Raw genomic sequence first — 20,077 nt, 5'->3', positions numbered from 1 at the left:
GCCTCCATCATCCGCTACTATCTGAAGCTCTCCTCTGTGCTGCTCTTTCCCTTTCCTGTCTGTCAGCTCCATGCCTCTGTGTTTCCTCCCCCCCTCCCTCCTCCCCTACCACCTGCCGCTATAAGTAGAAAAGTTTAAAACAGTCACTGCCCGCCCCTCACTTGTATGCAGCCATAACAAGCAGTGGAACTGTTTTTCTAAAACAAAGTCTCTAAATACCTTTTTCACATATCTTCAGGCTGGTTATGTGACTCCCAACCGCTCTCCTCTTCCGATCCAGGGCTAAAGCAGGAAGGGCTGAGCGGGCAGAATGGCCGTCACATGACCTCCTCGGCTGATGTCAGAGGGAGATCTCAGCCCCTCCTACTGTAGACCTGGTTCAGAGGAATAGAGCGGCTGGTAGTCACATGAGCTGCCTGAGGATCTCTAAAAAAAATTAATAAAAAAGGTATTTAGAGGCATTGATTAAATAAAAATAAAATTACACAGTATGTTATGGCTGCATACAAGAGAGGGGCTGGCAGTTAATGTTTTGCTAAGGTTACAAACACTTTAATTGCAGTCATGTGCTGATGGGCTCCAGGTCTAGATGTACCATGTTAACCACTTCCGGACCACCCACTGTCATTATACGTCGGTACTTTGAAGAGGAGTATCGTTGTTATGGCAGCAGCTAGCAGCCATAACTCCGGTATCCTCTTCTTCAGTGAGAGCGGTCCAGTTTCAGATAAAAGTGGTCTCTGTGGCTGATTCACCGCAAGATCACTTTTATCTGTGGTGGGAGAGGGCCATATATATATATATATATATATATATATATATACACTGTTTATGTGTGTGTATACATATATACACACAAAAATGAAATCCAATGTGAGTATAACAGGAAAAAGAAGACCCATCACCCCCCGACATGGGGACATCTTCTGGGATCTGATAGAACAGCAGGGTGTATATTATTCAGGTCATCTTTGTACATTTTACTGCAGCTTTGTTGGTTTAATATGTCGCAATTTTTGCGTGTGAAGTTTTTACTGTGGGTAAAAAGACATATTATGTGGTTATTGTAAACACAGTATGCTTTTTATTTGTTTGGTTTTTTATTCTATAAGTTTTCATTTATGAGGATGAATCTTCATACTGTCTCATTTGAAGATTGTGTAAATAGTGACTTTTATTCCATGAATGTTATTTACAATATCTGAAGGATTTACAATCACCTATATAATTAAGTCCTTCCAGCTGTGCAGAGAGATAGAAGGGTAGAGCAATAATCAATATTGTTTTCTACTATTAAATTACATGAAAACTGCTCAGACGGATTTGCGCCTCTTCCCGAAGACTAGTGATGGACGAACTTCCGACGGGACGTTTCGCGAACGCGAAACGCGAACGGACACAAACGTTCGCGAAAACGACCGTTCGCCGCGGGCTCCATTGACTTCAATGGGAGGCGAATTTCGCAAACCTTTAGGTCGAATTTGCGGCCACGGGGTAATTATTAGGGGGTAGCACGTAGTCCCACCACCTGGACAATAGCATAATACATGTATGAGGTGAATTTGGGATCGATAACTACAAGCATTTTTTTTTTATTTGGGAAATTGTTCTGACAATTCAGGACTATGGAGCTAATGAAGGCAATGGAGGAGAGGGAAGGTCAGGGACCAGGGTAGGCAAACAAGAGGGTGCAGGAGATACAGAGCACTGACAGCAGCACCGTAATACAGAGCACTGACATCAGCACCGTGACATACAGCGCTGACAGCAGCTCCGTGACATACAGCGCTGACAGCAGCTCCGTGACATACAGCGCTGACAGCAGCTCCGTGACATACAGCGCTGACAGCAGCTCCGTGACATACAGCGCTGACAGCAGCTCCGTGACATACAGCGCTGACAGCAGCACCGTGACATACAGCGCTGACAGCAGCTCCGTGACATACAGCGCTGACAGCAGCTCCGTGACATACAGCGCTGACAGCAGCTCCGTGACATACAGCACTGACAGCAGCTCCGTGACATACAGCGCTGACAGCAGCTCCGTGACATACAGCGCTGACAGCAGCACCGTGACATACAGCGCTGACAGCAGCTCCGTGACATACAGCGCTGACAGCAGCTCCGTGACATACAGCGCTGACAGCAGCTCCGTGACATACAGCGCTGACAGCAGCTCCGTGACATACAGCGCTGACAGCAGCTCCGTGACATACAGCGCTGACAGCAGCTCCGTGACATACAGCGCTGACAGCAGCTCCGTGACATACAGCGCTGACAGCAGCTCCGTGACATACAGCGCTGACAGCAGCTCCGTGACATACAGCGCTGACAGCAGCTCCGTGACATACAGCGCTGACAGCAGCTCCGTGACATACAGCGCTGACAGCAGCTCCGTGACATACAGCGCTGACAGCAGCACCGTGACATACAGCGCTGACAGCAGCTCCGTGACATACAGCGCTGACAGCAGCTCCGTGACATACAGCGCTGACAGCAGCTCCGTGACATACAGCACTGACAGCAGCTCCGTGACATACAGCGCTGACAGCAGCTCCGTGACATACAGCGCTGACAGCAGCACCGTGACATACAGCGCTGACAGCAGCTCCGTGACATACAGCGCTGACAGCAGCTCCGTGACATACAGCGCTGACAGCAGCTCCGTGACATACAGCGCTGACAGCAGCTCCGTGACATACAGCGCTGACAGCAGCTCCGTGACATACAGCGCTGACAGCAGCTCCGTGACATACAGCGCTGACAGCAGCTCCGTGACATACAGCGCTGACAGCAGCTCCGTGACATACAGCGCTGACAGCAGCTCCGTGACATACAGCGCTGACAGCAGCTCCGTGACATACAGCGCTGACAGCAGCACCGTAAGCAGCCCCAGGAGGAAGTCAGCACAGCACAGGGATGGTGTGATCCCCTCATAATAAGAACCCCCAGGAGGAAGTCAGCACAGCACAGGGATGGTGGGAGCCCCTCATAATAAGAACACCCAGGAGGAAGTCAGCACAGCACAGGGATGGTGGGAACCCCTCATAATAAGCAGCCCCAGTAGAAATATGACACCGCTCAACCTCTTCAAAGAGGAGGGTAGGGGCATATAGTACGGTGTGCTTTTTTGGGTCAGGGAAGTGAGCCAAATGAATTAAGAAGGTCTGTGTGCTTGATTCCAAAAATTGTTTATAGACATATACATGGTCTACTGATCACATGTGTTGAATTCCTCCGAGATCCATGCCTCATTCATTTTTAGAAATGTGAGGTAGTTAACACTGTGGTGAGCTAGGCGAGTACGCTTATCGGTCACAATCCCCCCTGCTGCGCTGAACGTCCTTTCGGACAGGACACTGGATGAGGGGCAAGCCAACAGTTCGATTGCAAATTGGGCAAGCTCTGGCCAGAGGTCAAGCCTGCCCACCCAGTAGTCTAGGGGTTCATCACTCCTCAGAGCGTCCACATCGGCCGTTAACCCAATGTAGTCGGACACCTGACGGTCTAGGCGTTCCCTGATGCTGGATCCGGATGACACCTGTCGATGGGTCGGCTGAAAGAATGACCTCATATCCGAAGTCACCAACACATCTTCAAACCGGCCTCTTCTTGCAGGCGCTGTTGGATTGGTACCCGCAAATCCTTCTCTGGGAGTGGGAATTGCTCCTCTGCCAGCGCACGCAAAAGCAGAATGCAGCATTTCTCGAAGCAAGGCCTGGAAGTGCTGCATTCTGACAGCCCTCTGCGACGGCGGTAACATTTCCGCCATTTTGTGTTTGTACCGGGGGTCTAAGTACGTTGCCACCCAGTACTGGTCCTTGACCCTCATGCTTTTTATACGGGGGTCCCTATTAAAACACTGGAGCATGAAGGCCCCCATTTGCACTAAAGTGGAAGCGGTGTGGTGGCCTGGCTCCTGCTCATCATCCAGGATAATGTCGTCCTCTTCATTCTCCTCTCCCCATCCTCGCACAACAGGGATCCCAGAAAGGTTTAAAGCATGCTCTTCTTGCTCCTGCTCATCCGCCCCGGCACCATCCTCCTCTGACTCCTCATCAGACTCCTGTTGTTGACTTGTCTCAGATAGAGTAGCCCCCCCTGGGAATTCATCCAGCATTGCGACTTCCTCATCTTCCCGCTCCTGCTCCTCCACAGCCTGATCAATGACACGACGCAATGCACGCTCCAGAAAGAAGGCATAAGGTACCATGTCACTGATGGCGCCATGGCTGCGACTGACCAGTTTGGTGATCTCCTCAAATGGCCGCAGAAGTCTGCATGTGTCGCGCATGAGCAGCCACTGGCGCGGTGAAAAAAAACCCAGCTCCCCAGAACCGTTTCTTTCGCAGAGTTCATACAGGTAGACGTTAACTGCACGTTTCTGCTGGAGCAGCCTATCAAGCATATAGAAGGTTGAGTTCCATCGCGTCGGGCAATCGCAAATAAGACGTCTGACCGGCAGATGGTGTCGCCGCTGAATGTCAGCAAGGCGAGCCATGGCCGTGTAAGATCTTCTGAAATGGGCCGAGATTTTCCTTGCCTGCCGCAAGATGTCCTGGACCCCAGGGTATTTGACAAGGAATCGCTGCACGACCAAGTTTAAGACGTGTGCCATGCACGGCACGTGCGTGATTTTGCCCTGTTTCAATGCGCTAAGCAGATTGGCACCGTTGTCACACACCACTTTACCAACTGTCAAATTGAGCGGTGTTAGCCACTCATCTGCCTGTGAACGCAAAGCTGAAAGGAGTGCCGGGCCAGTGTGGCTCTTTGCTTCCAGGCACAACAGACGCAGCACGGCATGGCAACGTCTCACCTGGCATGTGGAATAGGTTCTGGGGAGCTTGGGCGGTGCAGTGGAAGAGACGCTAGCAGCGGAAAAGGAGGAGGCAGCTGAGGAGGAGAGGGAGGAGGATGGAGTAGGAGGAGGAGAAGAAGAGTCAGGCCTGCATGCAATCCGTGGCGGTAAAACCAAATCTACACGGGTGCCACGGGTTACATGCTTGACGGCCGTCAGAAGGTTCACCCAGTGGGCAGTAAAACTGATATACCTTCCCTGCCCGTGTTTGCTAGACCACGTGTCTGTGGTCAGATGTATCTTGGCACCGACACTGTGTGCCAGAGATACATTCACTTGCCGCTGAACATGGCCATATAGCTCTGGGATGCCCTTCTCTGAGAAATACTTCCTTCCTGGGACCTTCCATTGTGGTGTTCCAATGGCCACAAATTTGCGAAAGGCCTCCGAGTCCACCAGTTTATATGGCAGTAGTTGGCGGGCTATGAGTTCTGACAAGCCAGCCGCCAACCGTTGGGCAAGAGGGTTATCCGGCGTCATCATTTTTTTACGCTCAAACATTAGGCCCACGGAAGCCTGCCTTTTTGCAGAAAAATGTGAGCTTGGCGTGATGGAAGGTGGAGTGGAGGACAATTGTGAGGAGAGAGGAGAAGGAGAAGTAGAAGACGAGGCTGGACGGTGAGAGCCTGCAGTGTGGCTTTGTGTGTTCCGTTGCTCCCACTGGGCTCGGTGATGGCTGCTCATGTGCCTTCTTAAGGCGGTCGTCCCTAGGTGAGTATTGGGCTTACCGCGACTAACGCGTTGACTGCAAAGATTGCAGATGGCAACGCTATTGTCAGCAGCGGACACGTTAAAAAAAGCCCACACTGCGGAGCCATGTGCCGGTGTCCTGGGAGCGCCAGATGTGACCGTACATGGTCGATGACTCGCTCCTGATACATTTGCAGTCTGCTTTGTCCCTGCTGTGCAATGTAAGTCATTGCTGCTTCTCCTCCCTATCTGCTGGTCCATATCTCCCTCTGAACTCCCCTCCTCTTCCTCTCTTGTGGGCACCCACGTGACATCACTAGACACGTCATCATCAACGTCACCTTCCCCACCGCTATAAGTAGAGTAGGCAGCAACACCGGGGACCAACCTCCTCCTTGGGCTGATCTGGGTACTGGCGTCAGACTGCTGAGTAGCGCTTGTTGCTACCTCCTCTTCCTGATCCAATACCAAGAGTGGCTGCGCATCAGAAATGTCCTCTTGATATGGATCGGAAAATAATTCCAGTGACTCAAGCGGAAGGTATGTGGTGGTGGTGGTGGTGGTCGTGTTGTTGGTGGTAGTGTCTTTGGGGGTGCACATAGCAGAGAGTGAAGAAGAGGGTGCAGATCGAGAGGATGAGGAGGGTGCAGAAGAGTAAGGCTGAGCGAGCCACTCAACCAAGTCTGGTGCATCCTTTAAAGTAATTGAACGCACCTTCTGCAACTTCCCACTTTGGCTCAAGCCTGTTGCTCCTGCCCTACCCCTACCACCCCTGCGGAAGGGCCTGCCTCTTCCTCTGCATGTCATTTTTTAAATGACCCTGTGACAAAACTCTTAGTCCCTATACCGCTGAAGGACTGCTGCAGTATAGGTGAGCGGTCAGCAGTGGTGCACGTCAACCCTATCTATTGTGGACCTATAGCGGTCCTTACAGAACAGCAGACTGTACCGCACTCAAGCCTATGTACCGTAGCACCCTATACCAAGTTACCAGTCCTTATAAGAACTTTTGTGGACCAAGCAGGTTGTGTATTAGTGTTTAGCAGACTGTACGTCAGTCCCTATACCGCTGAAGGACTGCTGCAGTATAGGGCAGCGGTCAGCAGTGGTGCACGTCAACCCTATCTATTGTGGACCGATAGCGGTCCTTACAGAACAGCAGACTGTACCGCACTCAAGCCTATGTACCGTAGCACCCTATACCAAGTTACCAGTCCTTATAAGAACTTTTGTGGACCAAGCAGGTTGTGTGTTAGTGTTTAGCAGACTGTGCGTCAGTCCCTATACCGCTGAAGGACTGCTGCAGTATAGGGCAGCGGTCAGCAGTAGTGCACGGCAACCCTATGTATTGTGGACCGATAGCGGTCCTTACAGAACAGCAGACTGTAACGCACTCAGGCCTATGTACCGTAGCACCCTATACCAAGTTACCAGTCCTTATAAGAACTTTTGTGGACCAAGCAGGTTGTGTGTTAGTGATTAGCAGACTGTACGTCAGTCCCTATACCAATGAAGGACTGCTGCAGTATAGGGCAGCGGTCAGCAGTAGTGCACGGCAACCCTATGTATTGTGGACCGATAGCGGTCCTTACAGAACAGCAGACTGTAACGCACTCAGGCCTATGTACCGTAGCACCCTATACCAAGTTACCAGTCCTTATAAAAACTTTTGTGGACCAAGCAGGTTGTGTGTTAGTGTTTAGCAGACTGTGCGTCAGTCCCTATACCGCTGAAGGACTGCTGCAGTATAGGGCAGCGGTCAGCAGTGGTGCACGTCAACCCTATCTATTGTGGACCGATAGCGGTCCTTACAGAACAGCAGACTGTACCGCACTCAAGCCTATGTACCGTAGCACCCTATACCAAGTTACCAGTCCTTATAAGAACTTTTGTGGACCAAGCAGGTTGTGTATTAGTGTTTAGCAGACTGTACGTCAGTCCCTATACCGCTGAAGGACTGCTGCAGTATAGGGCAGCGGTCAGCAGTGGTGCACGTCAACCCTATCTATTGTGGACCGATAGCGGTCCTTACAGAACAGCAGACTGTACCGCACTCAAGCCTATGTACCGTAGCACCCTATACCAAGTTACCAGTCCTTATAAGAACTTTTGTGGAACAAGCAGGTTGTGTGTTAGTGATTAGCAGACTGTACGTCAGTCCCTATACCAATGAAGGACTGCTGCAGTATAGGGCAGCGGTCAGCAGTAGTGCACGGCAACCCTATGTATTGTGGACCGATAGCGGTCCTTACAGAACAGCAGACTGTACTGCACTCAGGCCTATGTACCGTAGCACCCTATACCAAGTTACCAGTCCTTATAAGAACTTTTGTGGACCAAGCAGGTTGTGTGTTAGTGTTTAGCAGACTGTGCGTCAGTCCCTATACCGCTGAAGGACTGCTGCAGTATAGGGCAGCGGTCAGCAGTAGTGCACGGCAACCCTATGTATTGTGGACCGATAGCGGTCCTTACAGAACAGCAGACTGTAACGCACTCAGGCCTATGTACCGTAGCACCCTATACCAAGTTACCAGTCCTTATAAGAACTTTTGTGGACCAAGCAGGTTGTGTGTTAGTGATTAGCAGACTGTACGTCAGTCCCTATACCAATGAAGGACTGCTGCAGTATAGGGCAGCGGTCAGCAGTAGTGCACGGCAACCCTATGTATTGTGGACCGATAGCGGTCCTTACAGAACAGCAGACTGTAACGCACTCAGGCCTATGTACCGTAGCACCCTATACCAAGTTACCAGTCCTTATAAAAACTTTTGTGGACCAAGCAGGTTGTGTGTTAGTGTTTAGCAGACTGTGCGTCAGTCCCTATACCGCTGAAGGACTGCTGCAGTATAGGGCAGCGGTCAGCAGTGGTGCACGTCAACCCTATCTATTGTGGACCGATAGCGGTCCTTACAGAACAGCAGACTGTACCGCACTCAAGCCTATGTACCGTAGCACCCTATACCAAGTTACCAGTCCTTATAAGAACTTTTGTGGACCAAGCAGGTTGTGTATTAGTGTTTAGCAGACTGTACGTCAGTCCCTATACCGCTGAAGGACTGCTGCAGTATAGGGCAGCGGTCAGCAGTGGTGCACGTCAACCCTATCTATTGTGGACCGATAGCGGTCCTTACAGAACAGCAGACTGTACCGCACTCAAGCCTATGTACCGTAGCACCCTATACCAAGTTACCAGTCCTTATAAGAACTTTTGTGGAACAAGCAGGTTGTGTGTTAGTGATTAGCAGACTGTACGTCAGTCCCTATACCAATGAAGGACTGCTGCAGTATAGGGCAGCGGTCAGCAGTAGTGCACGGCAACCCTATGTATTGTGGACCGATAGCGGTCCTTACAGAACAGCAGACTGTAACGCACTCAGGCCTATGTACCGTAGCACCCTATACCAAGTTACCAGTCCTTATAAGAACTTTTGTGGACCAAGCAGGTTGTGTGTTAGTGATTAGCAGACTGTACGTCAGTCCCTATACCAATGAAGGACTGCTGCAGTATAGGGCAGCGGTCAGCAGTAGTGCACGGCAACCCTATGTATTGTGGACCGATAGCGGTCCTTACAGAACAGCAGACTGTACTGCACTCAGGCCTATGTACCGTAGCACCCTATACCAAGTTACCAGTCCTTATAAAAACTTTTGTGGACCAAGCAGGTTGTGTGTTAGTGTTTAGCAGACTGTGCGTCAGTCCCTATACCGCTGAAGGACTGCTGCAGTATAGGGCAGCGGTCAGCAGTAGTGCACGGCAACCCTATGTATTGTGGACCGATAGCGGTCCTTACAGAACAGCAGACTGTAACGCACTCAGGCCTATGTACCGTAGCACCCTATACCAAGTTACCAGTCCTTATAAGAACTTTTGTGGACCAAGCAGGTTGTGTGTTAGTGATTAGCAGACTGTACGTCAGTCCCTATACCAATGAAGGACTGCTGCAGTATAGGGCAGCGGTCAGCAGTAGTGCACGGCAACCCTATGTATTGTGGACCGATAGCGGTCCTTACAGAACAGCAGACTGTACCGCACCCAAGCCTATGTACCGTAGCACCCTAGACAGACCAAGTTACCAGTCCTGATAAAGAGCTTTGTGGAACAAGTGAGTTGTGAATGATTAGCAGACTGCAGCAGAAGGGCAGCAGTCAAGTATAATATTCTTTCTATATTTGGAAGAAAGAATATTATACGTGTACAAGCCTATTACCGTACCACTGATACCAGTCCTGAAAAGAACCTTTGTGGAACTAATAGTAACAGCAAGTCTTTAAAATTATCCTCACTGCCTGACACACTGCTTCCTGCCTGTCCCTATACAAATTGGCAAAAAAGAGTAGGCTGGAACGATTAGCTGGAACAGCTCTTTTGTGGACCTGATAGTAACAGCTAATGATGATGATGATGATGATGATGAAGAAAGACTAATCTGGCTGAGCTGTCCCTAAAATAGCAGCATACAGCGCTCTGTCCCTTTATCTAAACTGACAAAAGAAACTCAGGCTGCTGACCTAACACCTATACCAGTCCTGAAAAGAACTTTTGTGTACCAAATAGCTAGCGTTTTCTCTGTCCCTACTCCACACAGGATCCTTTCCCTACAGTGACAGAAGAAAGAATGTAAAATGGCCACCGGATCGGGTGTATTTATAGGTTAGGGGGAATGTCCAAGTGTCCATGAGCTGTCATGTCTCAATTGGTTGTCCTGTAACACATGATAAACGTGTCACGAAAGGTTAAAGTTCTTGTATACATTAAACACGTAAGTCCGCCGGGGCGAACGACGGAAAAAGGCGTTCGAACCCGCGGACGGCGAAAGTCGGAAATTCGCCGCGAAACGACCGCCGGGCGAACCGTTCGGCCATCACTACCGAAGACATTGCTGATCAGTTTGGCCATGGAGCCACTTGGCCGCCTCTTATCTTTTATTTTGTTCTGTAAGATGATATTTCTGACGATGGCGGTAAACATGGCATTGACTTCCTGGCATTGTTCAGCTGCAGAGAGTTCATAATAGTGACAGCGATGCTCCAAGGCCACCTTTTGAGCTTCTTCTTGTGGCACCTCCCGCATGTGGCACAGGTCCTGCTTGTTACCAATTAAGAAGAGCCCTGCCTCTGTGTCTCTGCAATGGCAAACATGACAATATCAGAGAAACCACATTATGGTGGAGAGACCCCATGCACTGACAGCACAACCCAAGACATTTACAGATAAAAGGCTTTGTAAATACTGTGTCCAGACATATATTGCAAAGGCCTTATAACAGCCATATACATTTGGGTTCACTATTTGGGCCCATATGTGGGCTTATTTAAAGGGAATCTGTCATCTTCTCAGGTATACATGAAGATTTGGTCAGCTTAAAGCTGAGCTCCAGCCAGATATAAAACTATAATGATAATGCAGCATTATAAGTGTAATAACAAAACAAGTATGATCATTAGAGGCGAGTGGCGGAATCGGTTAGCAAACTGAAGAATCACTATTGTCAGCATCCAAATAATTTTGGATAAGAAAACAAAATGATTGATTGCTGGAGTTTTCTCATTACCATTCCTGGTGCAGAGTATTTGCCTCAACATTCTGAATGACATCCAGATAGACTCTGATCAGGTAATAGTTTCTTGTCCCACTTTCTCATTACCTCCTACACATTTTGACATTGGCCTCGCGTAGGCTGCAGATTATAGTCTTGGCGAAGACAAAGGACGATCTTCGGCTGATGTCATACACAATCAAGAAACCGTCTGCCCGACTCAGTTCTTTGCTCATCGACAGCTTCTTTTTATTCACATGAAATGACAGACTGGAATGAACTACTATTCTGCATCATGGTAATGTATTTTCAAGAACAAGCAGGAAACTAACCCTATAGCTCCCAAAATGACCCTGATTTCAAGGGACTGTCCCTGATTTTGAACATGTCCCTTTTTCCACCTCATTTGTCCCCCATTTTGGTCTGATCTATATAGTTGTATATAAAATACACTATTTATCTTTTCCAGTTCTAAACCATTCATTCAATTTCTAAATGGCTGCATTTGTAAATTTCAAAGGCCAGTATGAAGAAATAGTAGTGGTAAAAACAAATTATTATTTTAAATTTTTTTTTGATATAATTCTCCTCTAAGGTGGCCTGGCAGGGTCGTGTGCTCTTTTCCTACATACTTTTGTTACTAGGTGTCCCTCGTTCCCATCTCAAAAAGTTGGGAGGTATGTGACCCTGATACCTTAATCTGTATCTATTGTTTTCAGTTTTGATTCCTACCTCTGACCCTGGTCAACACAACAACAGAATTTAAAACTGATCCTGCATGCTAGGTCCCCCCCCCCCCTGTTAGTGTGATACTGTGGAGATGTCATCATCCCTGTCTGAGCATGTGACAAGTTAGTGACAGCTTGTAGTGAACACTATTAAAGTAGTAAATGCACTGTGATTGTAATTTACATTGAGTCTAAACTTGCAAGAACAAAGAGACTGTACGACGGTGAAAGGAGTCCCCAGTACACAATGTGAGAAGCACTGTCACTGCTAAAAATGTACACAAGTGCTTCACAGAGCTCTTACATAGTGGTTGTATCTAATGACACAGATGTGTTTCGATGTCTCTCTATACCTGTGAGCATGGGTCATATATCTCCAGGCTGGTCAGCCTCCCATCCACATTCATCTGTTTGGTGTACGCACATTCTGAAACAAAGCCAGATGATCACAATCTAGTTACACCCTGCTAAGTCGAGGAAATTATTGATTATGATAAGATTCAGTCTAAATCCAGAGCAATGCCTACACAGATTGCGATTCACCTAATCTTATCCTAAGAGTACCACTAATACTTCTCATCCTAACTCTGACCCTATTCCTGATCCTAATACTTGACTCAAACTTTAATACTTAGCTCCTTTACTCTGACCCTATTCCAGATCATAATAGCTATCCTGTGCCAAACCTATATGTATTATCCTAATTCTGAAAAAATACACACAGGAGGGCACAAACTCCCTGTGCATTACCATTGTTACATTTATCAGGATAAATAGATACTCACAGGTGGATAAAAACAATGAGCATGATTCAAAAAAGCTTTAAATGAACGCAGTGTACTCGTCATGGGACCAAACCTAATAGGATTGCTAACATGTTTTTCGGGGCACAGACCCGTTTCTTCAGAGTTGATCATGCCAATTATTTTCATCCACCCGTGAGTATCCATTTATCTTGCGTTTTGAATTAGATTTATCAATGGTAATGCACAAGGTGTTTGAACCCTCCTGTGTGTGTTTTTTGCAGTGTTTTGAAGATTTCCCAGTCTGAGGAGGGCTGCATTCTAGAGAGGCATTGCACATTGAAGCACTGTGGAAGGGAGGACCCCTGGATTTAGCGCTGGAGTGTTTTACGGAGTGTATCCTAATTCCAACCCTATTCCTGATCCTAATGCTTAACAATTATTATCCTAACTCTAACCCTATTGCTGATTTTATTCATCTTGACTGACCCTATTCCTGATCATAATACCTATTAGACATGTGCACTTAAAAAAATTTTGTTAATTTTCGTTTTAGTTTCATTTGTTTTTTTGCTTTTTTCAGAAATTAGAAAATTTGGAATTCGTAAATTTCAGGAATTTTCACGGTTCGATTTTTTTGGATTTCAGAATTTTCAGATTTCGGAATTTTCGATTTTCCGAATTTCAGATTTTCTGAATTCCGAATTTTCAGATTTTCGGAGCTCCAAATTTCCGAATTTTCAGATTTTCAAAATTCGGGAATTCAAAGATTTGAAAGTCCAAAAAATGTCAAATCTGAAAAAAAGAAAGAAAATCAGTTTAATTAACTACTTAAGCCCCGGACCAATTTGCAGCTAAAGGACCAGGCCCCTTTTTGCGATTCGGCACTGCATTAACTGACAATTGCACGGACGTGCAACGTGGCTCCCGAACAAAATTGGCGTCCTTTTTTACCCACAAATAGAACTTTCTTTTAGTGGTATTTGATCACCTCTACAGTTTTTTTATTTTTTGCGCTATAAACAAAAATAGAGCGACCATTTTGAAAAAATTCAATATTTTTTACTTTTTGCTATAATAAATATCCCCCAAAAATATATAAAAAAACTTTTTTTTCCTCAGTTTAGGCCAATACGTATTCTTCTCCATATTTTTGGTAAAAATTTTTTTGCAATAGGTGTTTATTGATTGGTTTGCACAAAAGTTATAGCGTCTACAAAATAGGGGATAGTTTTATGGCATTTTTATTAATATTTTTTTTACTAGTAATGGCGGCGATCAGCAATTTTTATTGTGACTGCGACATTATGGCGGACATGTCAGACAATTTTGACACATTTTTGGAACCATTGGCATTAATACAGCAATCAGTGCGATTTAAAATGCACTGATTACTGTAAAAATTTCACTGGCAGTGAAGGGGTTAACCACTAGGGGCGGGGAGGAGTTAAGTGCGACCTATGTGTTTTTGTTTACTGTAGGTGGGCGTGGCTTGGCGTGTGATGCCACTGATCATCTTTCCCTATGACAGGGAACAGACTATCAGTGACAGGCTCACTAGGAAGCACGTGGAGCGGTTTGTTTACACTTACCTCTCCCCGTTCTTCAGCTCTGTGAGCCGATCGCGGGACACCGGTTGGCGATCGGGTCTGTGGGTCCTGCGGTCATGGAGCTCAGGACTGGGTCACGAGTGCGCCGGCTGCCATTCTGCCAACGTATATTGGTGTGAGGCGGTCCTTAAGTGGTTAATAACTATTAAATTAACGAGTATGAATTTATCCAAAGTTACGAATTATCTGAAAAGGTTTTATTATTATTAGATTGTTACGTTCCATTTGATTAGATGTGGCATTCGTTATTTCAGATAATTCGTAACTTCAGATAAATTCGTACTCGTTACGTTCACTAACAGGCAAATTTGAAAGGGAATTCCAATACCTATAATTTAACAGTTAGTTATTATTTAGGATTAAACTGATTTTCTTTCTTCTTTTTTTCAGATTTTCCGGAAATCCGAAAATTGGAAATTCAGAAATCCGAAAATTCGAAATTCAGAAATTCGGAATTTCGGAAATTGAAAGATTCGGAATTAACAAATTTGTCCGAATTCGGTAAAAAACAAATGTGGAACTAAATGAATTGCACATGTCTAATACTTATCTTGAGTCTATTTCTAACTCTGACCCTACTCTAAAAACTAACATTAACCCTATTCAACCTAACCATTCATCTCATGTTTCATTACCTTCTTTGCATCTGCTGGGGAGTTTTTACCTCATCTCATTTAAAACTTGCATCTTTCATTAATATAATGTGAGGAGTAATCTTCCCCATGAGGAAACAAACAATAATTAATATTAATAGGGGTGTGATCCCTTTCCTTTCTCCACCCAAACCTGAAAATGCGGAAGAGTTACCTTCAAGTAAATTTGCCCTCAGTTTATTTCTATTTATGTGTGTATAATAATGTGTCATGCTAAATTAAATAAAAAAAAATCCTCCTGATATGTAAGTGAATGTGCATGAAATATAACTCAAGTGCGATAAAATAAACAACATACTTCCAAATGCAAGATGTGAATAAATATGCATTAATAGAAAATAAATAAATACATGTAATTAGTTAAAAGTGCACAGTGATGAAGAGTCACTAAATTCATCTAATATAGACTGTATAGTGCATAGTTCATAAGTCAGACCTGTGGAATACTCATAACATAAAATTGTAATTACAAAAAAATTATAATAATATAGATAGATATACTTTATTTTCATTGTATACATACAACAAAAATTTTCCCGAGTACTCTCTCTCAGCAGCAATAAAACACTTCTCAACAAAACCATACATATATACTCCTAGCACATGCCCACATATCTATTTAAATATATCAAAATATAAAATGTTATTTAACCACTTGCTTACTGGGCACTTAAACCCCCCTCTTGCCCAGATCAATTTTCAGCTTTCGGCGCTGACGCACTTTGAATGACAATTGCGTGGTCATACAACACTGTACCCAAATTAAATTTTTATCATTTTTTTTCACCCAAATAGAACTTTCTTTTGGTGGTGCTTGATCACCTGTGCAATTTTTTATTTTATTTTTATTTTATTTTTTAATTTTATAACGGGTAATTTTTGTCTGTCATTGATGTACGCTGATGAGGCGGCACTGATGGGAACAGATGGGTGGCAGTGATGGGCACTGATCGGTTACACTGATAGGCAGCACTTCTAGGTGGCCCTGATTGGCACTATTGGTGGGCATTGATAGGTGGCACTTGTGGGCATTGATAGGTGGAACTTGTGGGCACTGTTAGACTGCATAAATGAGGCATAATTGTCTATTCCTTTTTCGGGACCGATGTCCCTTTAAGATAAGCCGGTGATCGGCTTTTTTTTTTTCTCCTCTGCAGTCAGCGTGAGGATAAAACAAAAACAATCACCGAGCTTTTGTTTTGATCATGTGATCAGCTGTCATTGGCTGACAGTTGATCACATGGTAAGGGGCCGGGACCGGCCCCTTACTCAGATCGGTGATCACCCGAGTCTCAGTGACTTGGTGATCACAGCGCGCTTTGTGCCCTGCAGGGAGCGTGCACAGGGGAGGCCGTCATATGATGGCCTCCCGGGAATTCACATCCGCGCCGTGGCTGTCATTTGGCCATAGCGCGGATGTCAGGTGGTTAAAAAAAATTAATAAAATTATATTTTTTTAGAATTCCACATACAATTCCTAGAACACTGTACCTGATGGGATTATGGACAATACAGCCCTAGGGAAAAAACTATACTTTAAGCGATCAATGTGCGTTTTATTTGTCTTATATCTTTTCCCAGATGGCAATGGGACAAACACACTGTAACCTGGGTGGGTTGGATCAATACTAATAGCTTTTGCCCATATATATATATATATATATATATATATATATATATACATATATATAGTACCCCCTATATAAGTGCGTGGAAACAATGCTCTGTGATTTTTTTATAGTTACTTTGTAGCTTTGTATAACAATTTCATTGTAACCACCACCATTCCATTGTGAACACACTCACATCGTCCAGGCTGGCCCTTAAATTATAAATGTTCCAATCATTGCGCGGTTCCCAGCTTGAAGGGAAGAGGCTCACAAGATATCAATCACCTCCAATACCTTCTTTTCTGAAGTGATTTTATGTTGCTGTCACGAAAGATGTAAGGCTGGTTTATGAACTATGCACTTTGTAGTTGATGAATTTATTAAATGTTGTTGTTTATTTATTTGCGGTGCACTGTTGACAAATTTAATGTATGTATTTCTTGGTTTATAATGCATATTTATACACATATTCCATTTAGAAATATACTATTTATTTGGTTGCACTTGGTGACAAATAACCGACACCTGGTTGTGTCAGTTATATCTGACACACATTAATTTATAAGTAAGAAAGTTGTATTTTTTATTTATTTTTCTGTGGCACATGATTATAATATTTTTAGATGATTTACATCATTGTGGTGCTAGTAGCTCAATTGTGTAGAAGTGATATTGGTTTGAAAATTGGAAGAGATAGCCTGGCCGCTGCACACTTCACCCAGTCTAAGTCATTAGCTGGTAAAAGCAGCCTCAGCATGATTCACCCGGACCACAACTCCAACATGTTTTGTACCGTGGGGTGAATCAAGCAGAGGCTGATTTGACCTTTTACGGCCAGGCTATCTCTTCCTATTTTTGCAGTATGCGTTGGGTCTGGACGCACATTTCTTCAGCCTGCAACCTCACTAGCCAGTGGCATCCAACTCCTCAGACCTTGACAGCCTGAGCGGGATCCTTAAGCATTTATCATGGATATTGGTGTGATCAGCAATCACAGCCATTGGCTGCGAATGCTGATTGTATTGTTTATTTTCCAGCATGCCTGTTCAATAAAGGCTGGTGGTTAGACCGGCTTCTGTTGGAGAGGCTGCTGTACACACAGGCCAAATGTCAGCCAGTTTTTGTTGAACTAGCCAATATTTGGCCCTTTGTGTACCAGCTTTAACCCTATTCCTTTTTCAAAACCTAACCCCCAATCTTGGCCCTTACCATTATATTAATCCTAAACTTTACTAACCCTAATCTTGAACTGTATTGTAAACCTGACACTAATCCTTCCAATGACTATAACCAAATTTTGGCCCAAAATACTGATCTTAATCCCAACTTGATTCTTATTATAATATATATTATATCATATATTATATTATTCGTCTTATAATTCTAATCCTGAAGATAATACTGACCATAACTTAAACCAAAAACTTGATAATAAACCTAACATTTATTTTATCCCAACTCTAATTCTAGCCCAACCTTAACCCTACCCAATCCCAAAGCTAACCCTTACCCTAGTCCTAGCTAAGTCTTAATACCTTGGTTATTTAAAATAAATTTTATCCTCCACGATAAGAAGAAGGGTGTCAGTTGTCTCTTACCAGAGTTTGAGGCATATTCGCTGATGTACCTTCCAGTGAGGAAACGAACAATCAGAGCTGAATATAAATTGACAAAAAGAAAATAAACCAGCAGCTGACATATAATGATAATTAAGCAAAGCCATATTTATGTCCCATGTTCTGTGTCTGTGTAGACCTGTCTGATGAGATTCACAGGAGAACATCTAAGCCCTTGTACACGCGGTCTGAGATTCCGACGGAATGTTTCCTATCGGACCGTTTTGTCGGATATTCCGACTGTGTGTGGTCTGCATCGGACTGTTTCCGTCAGAATATCCGACAGACCAACTTGTCCAACTTGCCGGAAAAATTTTCCGACAAAATGTTACGATCAGACATACTCCGATCATGTGTAGCCTACTCCGATGGACAAAGTGCCACGCATGCTCAGATCAAATTCCTAGATCAAAGCTATTGGCTACTAGCCTGAACGTAGTCCCGTCGTAACGAAATAACGTCATCACGTTATGTACAATCGGATTTTCCGCCAACTTAGTCCGACCGTGTGTATGCAACATCACTTCCGGACCTCTTCTGGAATTAATCCGTCGGAATTAATCCAATGGATTTGGTTGTCAGAATGTCCGACCATGTGTACAAGGGCTCAGACATCATGGGTAGTTTATAAAGAAGTTTCTCTACCTCTGATGGTGACACTTTTCTGCTAGCTGTTTTCCTTTTTTGTGTGTGTATGTAATTAAGTATGGAGCATTTTGAAACATATAACTGTGACCACAGGACATTAGGCACTTTTTAGGGTTTGATACTTTATAGGTTTAACATTGATAAGGGGTGCAACTTTGAACAAGGATATTTTACATTCTTACTTTGGTTCAGTTTGAACCAATGTAATTATGCACATACCATTACTGTGGGAAATCACTGTAGTAGTGACCTCTATTACAGTGATTACCACTAGTTTCTGGGTACTGTGCCAAGAATTTGGACATTACTTGAAGATTCATGATGTACTGGCAAATATGTATGTGGGTACTGTGCCAAGCAGCTTTCCTGCTGCATTCTAAACACAGGAGGTCGGCCGCTGAGCACAAGCACCATTTAGAGTTAATTTTGCATTTTCTCAATAAATGTAAAGTGTTCTCTGGATAAGGTGGAGATGCTTGGTGGTGACATAATGATCTCCACCTCATCCTCTTCTGGGACCTGGAAGCTAGTAGAGATCCTTGTAGTAGGAGTGCCTGCTACAGTGATTTCCAACATCTAGAGGGAATCACAAGTATGGTATATGCATAGTTACATTGGTCCAAGCTGAATCAATTAAATTTTGCAAAAATATCCATAGCTGGAGGTCTTCTTTGATTATAGTTCCTTTTTCGTGCAGTAGCCCTAGATACAAGCATATAGTATATTAGAAGTTGGTTTCCGCGGAAAATTAGTGGGAAATATTTGACTTGAGTATTTCCCAAGTTGACTAATGAGATCTTTCGTTTCATTTGTAAGTCTGTGCTGGAACCTAAATATCTGCTCACAGTTATCTTTTGTGTCTTCTAGTTCTGTATACAACACAAAATAAACACACAGCACAATCAAAGTAAAAATGATCTATTCTTCCTAACACTGATTATTTGACATGTTGAATCTTGTTTCTCAATCACTTGTAAGAAAGAAACTGTCTGCTATAGACAACAAAGACAGTTCATCTTTCAGACATCTTGATAACTAAGAGAAGGGTGAAAAAAGCACCATATCCTTCCTGACATGACCCCTTGCATTTTTCTATTTCTATAAAAAAATATTTAGGAAGTTACCAGATTTTCCGGCTCCAGGGCTGCCCATGACGGTCAGTTTAATGTCGCTCATGTTTTCATCGTTTTCCCCCTCTCAATGGTCAGCAGATCTCCAAACTGGATGTCTGATGATTCCTCTCACATCACATTCTGACTTTGTGAAATCTTTGTAGCTGGAGATGTATAAATAGCGGCAATGACATCACTATCCTGTCCGAGGAGCCTTCTGAATCTCCCAAATCTCCTTCAGGAATTCTACACATCTCAAAACCAAGCA

At 44.6% G+C, this 20,077-nt stretch overlaps 1 protein-coding gene across 1 annotated transcript; it reads right to left on the bottom strand.

Annotated features, from left to right (window-relative positions):
• Positions 1-363: 363 nt before the first annotated feature.
• On the bottom strand, positions 364-19,955 carry RERGL (RERG like). The gene is made up of 6 exons (XM_077471561.1): positions 19,822-19,955; positions 18,032-18,088; positions 12,171-12,244; positions 11,198-11,334; positions 10,405-10,675; positions 364-426 (listed from the first exon to the last, which is right to left on the bottom strand). Exons 1-6 carry the CDS (start codon positions 19,871-19,873, stop codon positions 364-366), a joined length of 654 nt encoding a protein of 217 aa, XP_077327687.1. The 5' UTR covers positions 19,874-19,955.
• Positions 19,956-20,077: the final 122 nt, after the last annotated feature.

Source organism: Lithobates pipiens, unplaced genomic scaffold (genome assembly GCF_037356315.1).
Source record: "Lithobates pipiens isolate NorthernLeopardFrog02 unplaced genomic scaffold, aLitPip1_a1.2 Scaffold_8, whole genome shotgun sequence".
In the NCBI taxonomy this organism is placed as follows: domain Eukaryota; kingdom Metazoa; phylum Chordata; class Amphibia; order Anura; family Ranidae; genus Lithobates; species Lithobates pipiens.
Note: the sequence above shows the minus strand (reverse complement) of the source record. Positions and strands in the feature narration are given on the sequence as shown.

Bases quoted from the DNA above. Each gene is read 5' to 3' on its own strand.
- RERGL (XM_077471561.1), bottom strand. From the start codon at position 19,873: ATGAGCGACATTAAACTGACCGTCATGGGCAGCCCTGGAGCCGGAAAA. The intron at 11,335-12,170 runs GTATAGAGAGAC...GTGAATAAAAAG, and splicing joins TATATGACCCATGCTCACAG to AAGCTGTCGATGAGCAAAGA. The intron at 10,676-11,197 runs GTAATGAGAAAG...TTGCCATTGCAG, and splicing joins AATGTCAAAATGTGTAGGAG to AGACACAGAGGCAGGGCTCT.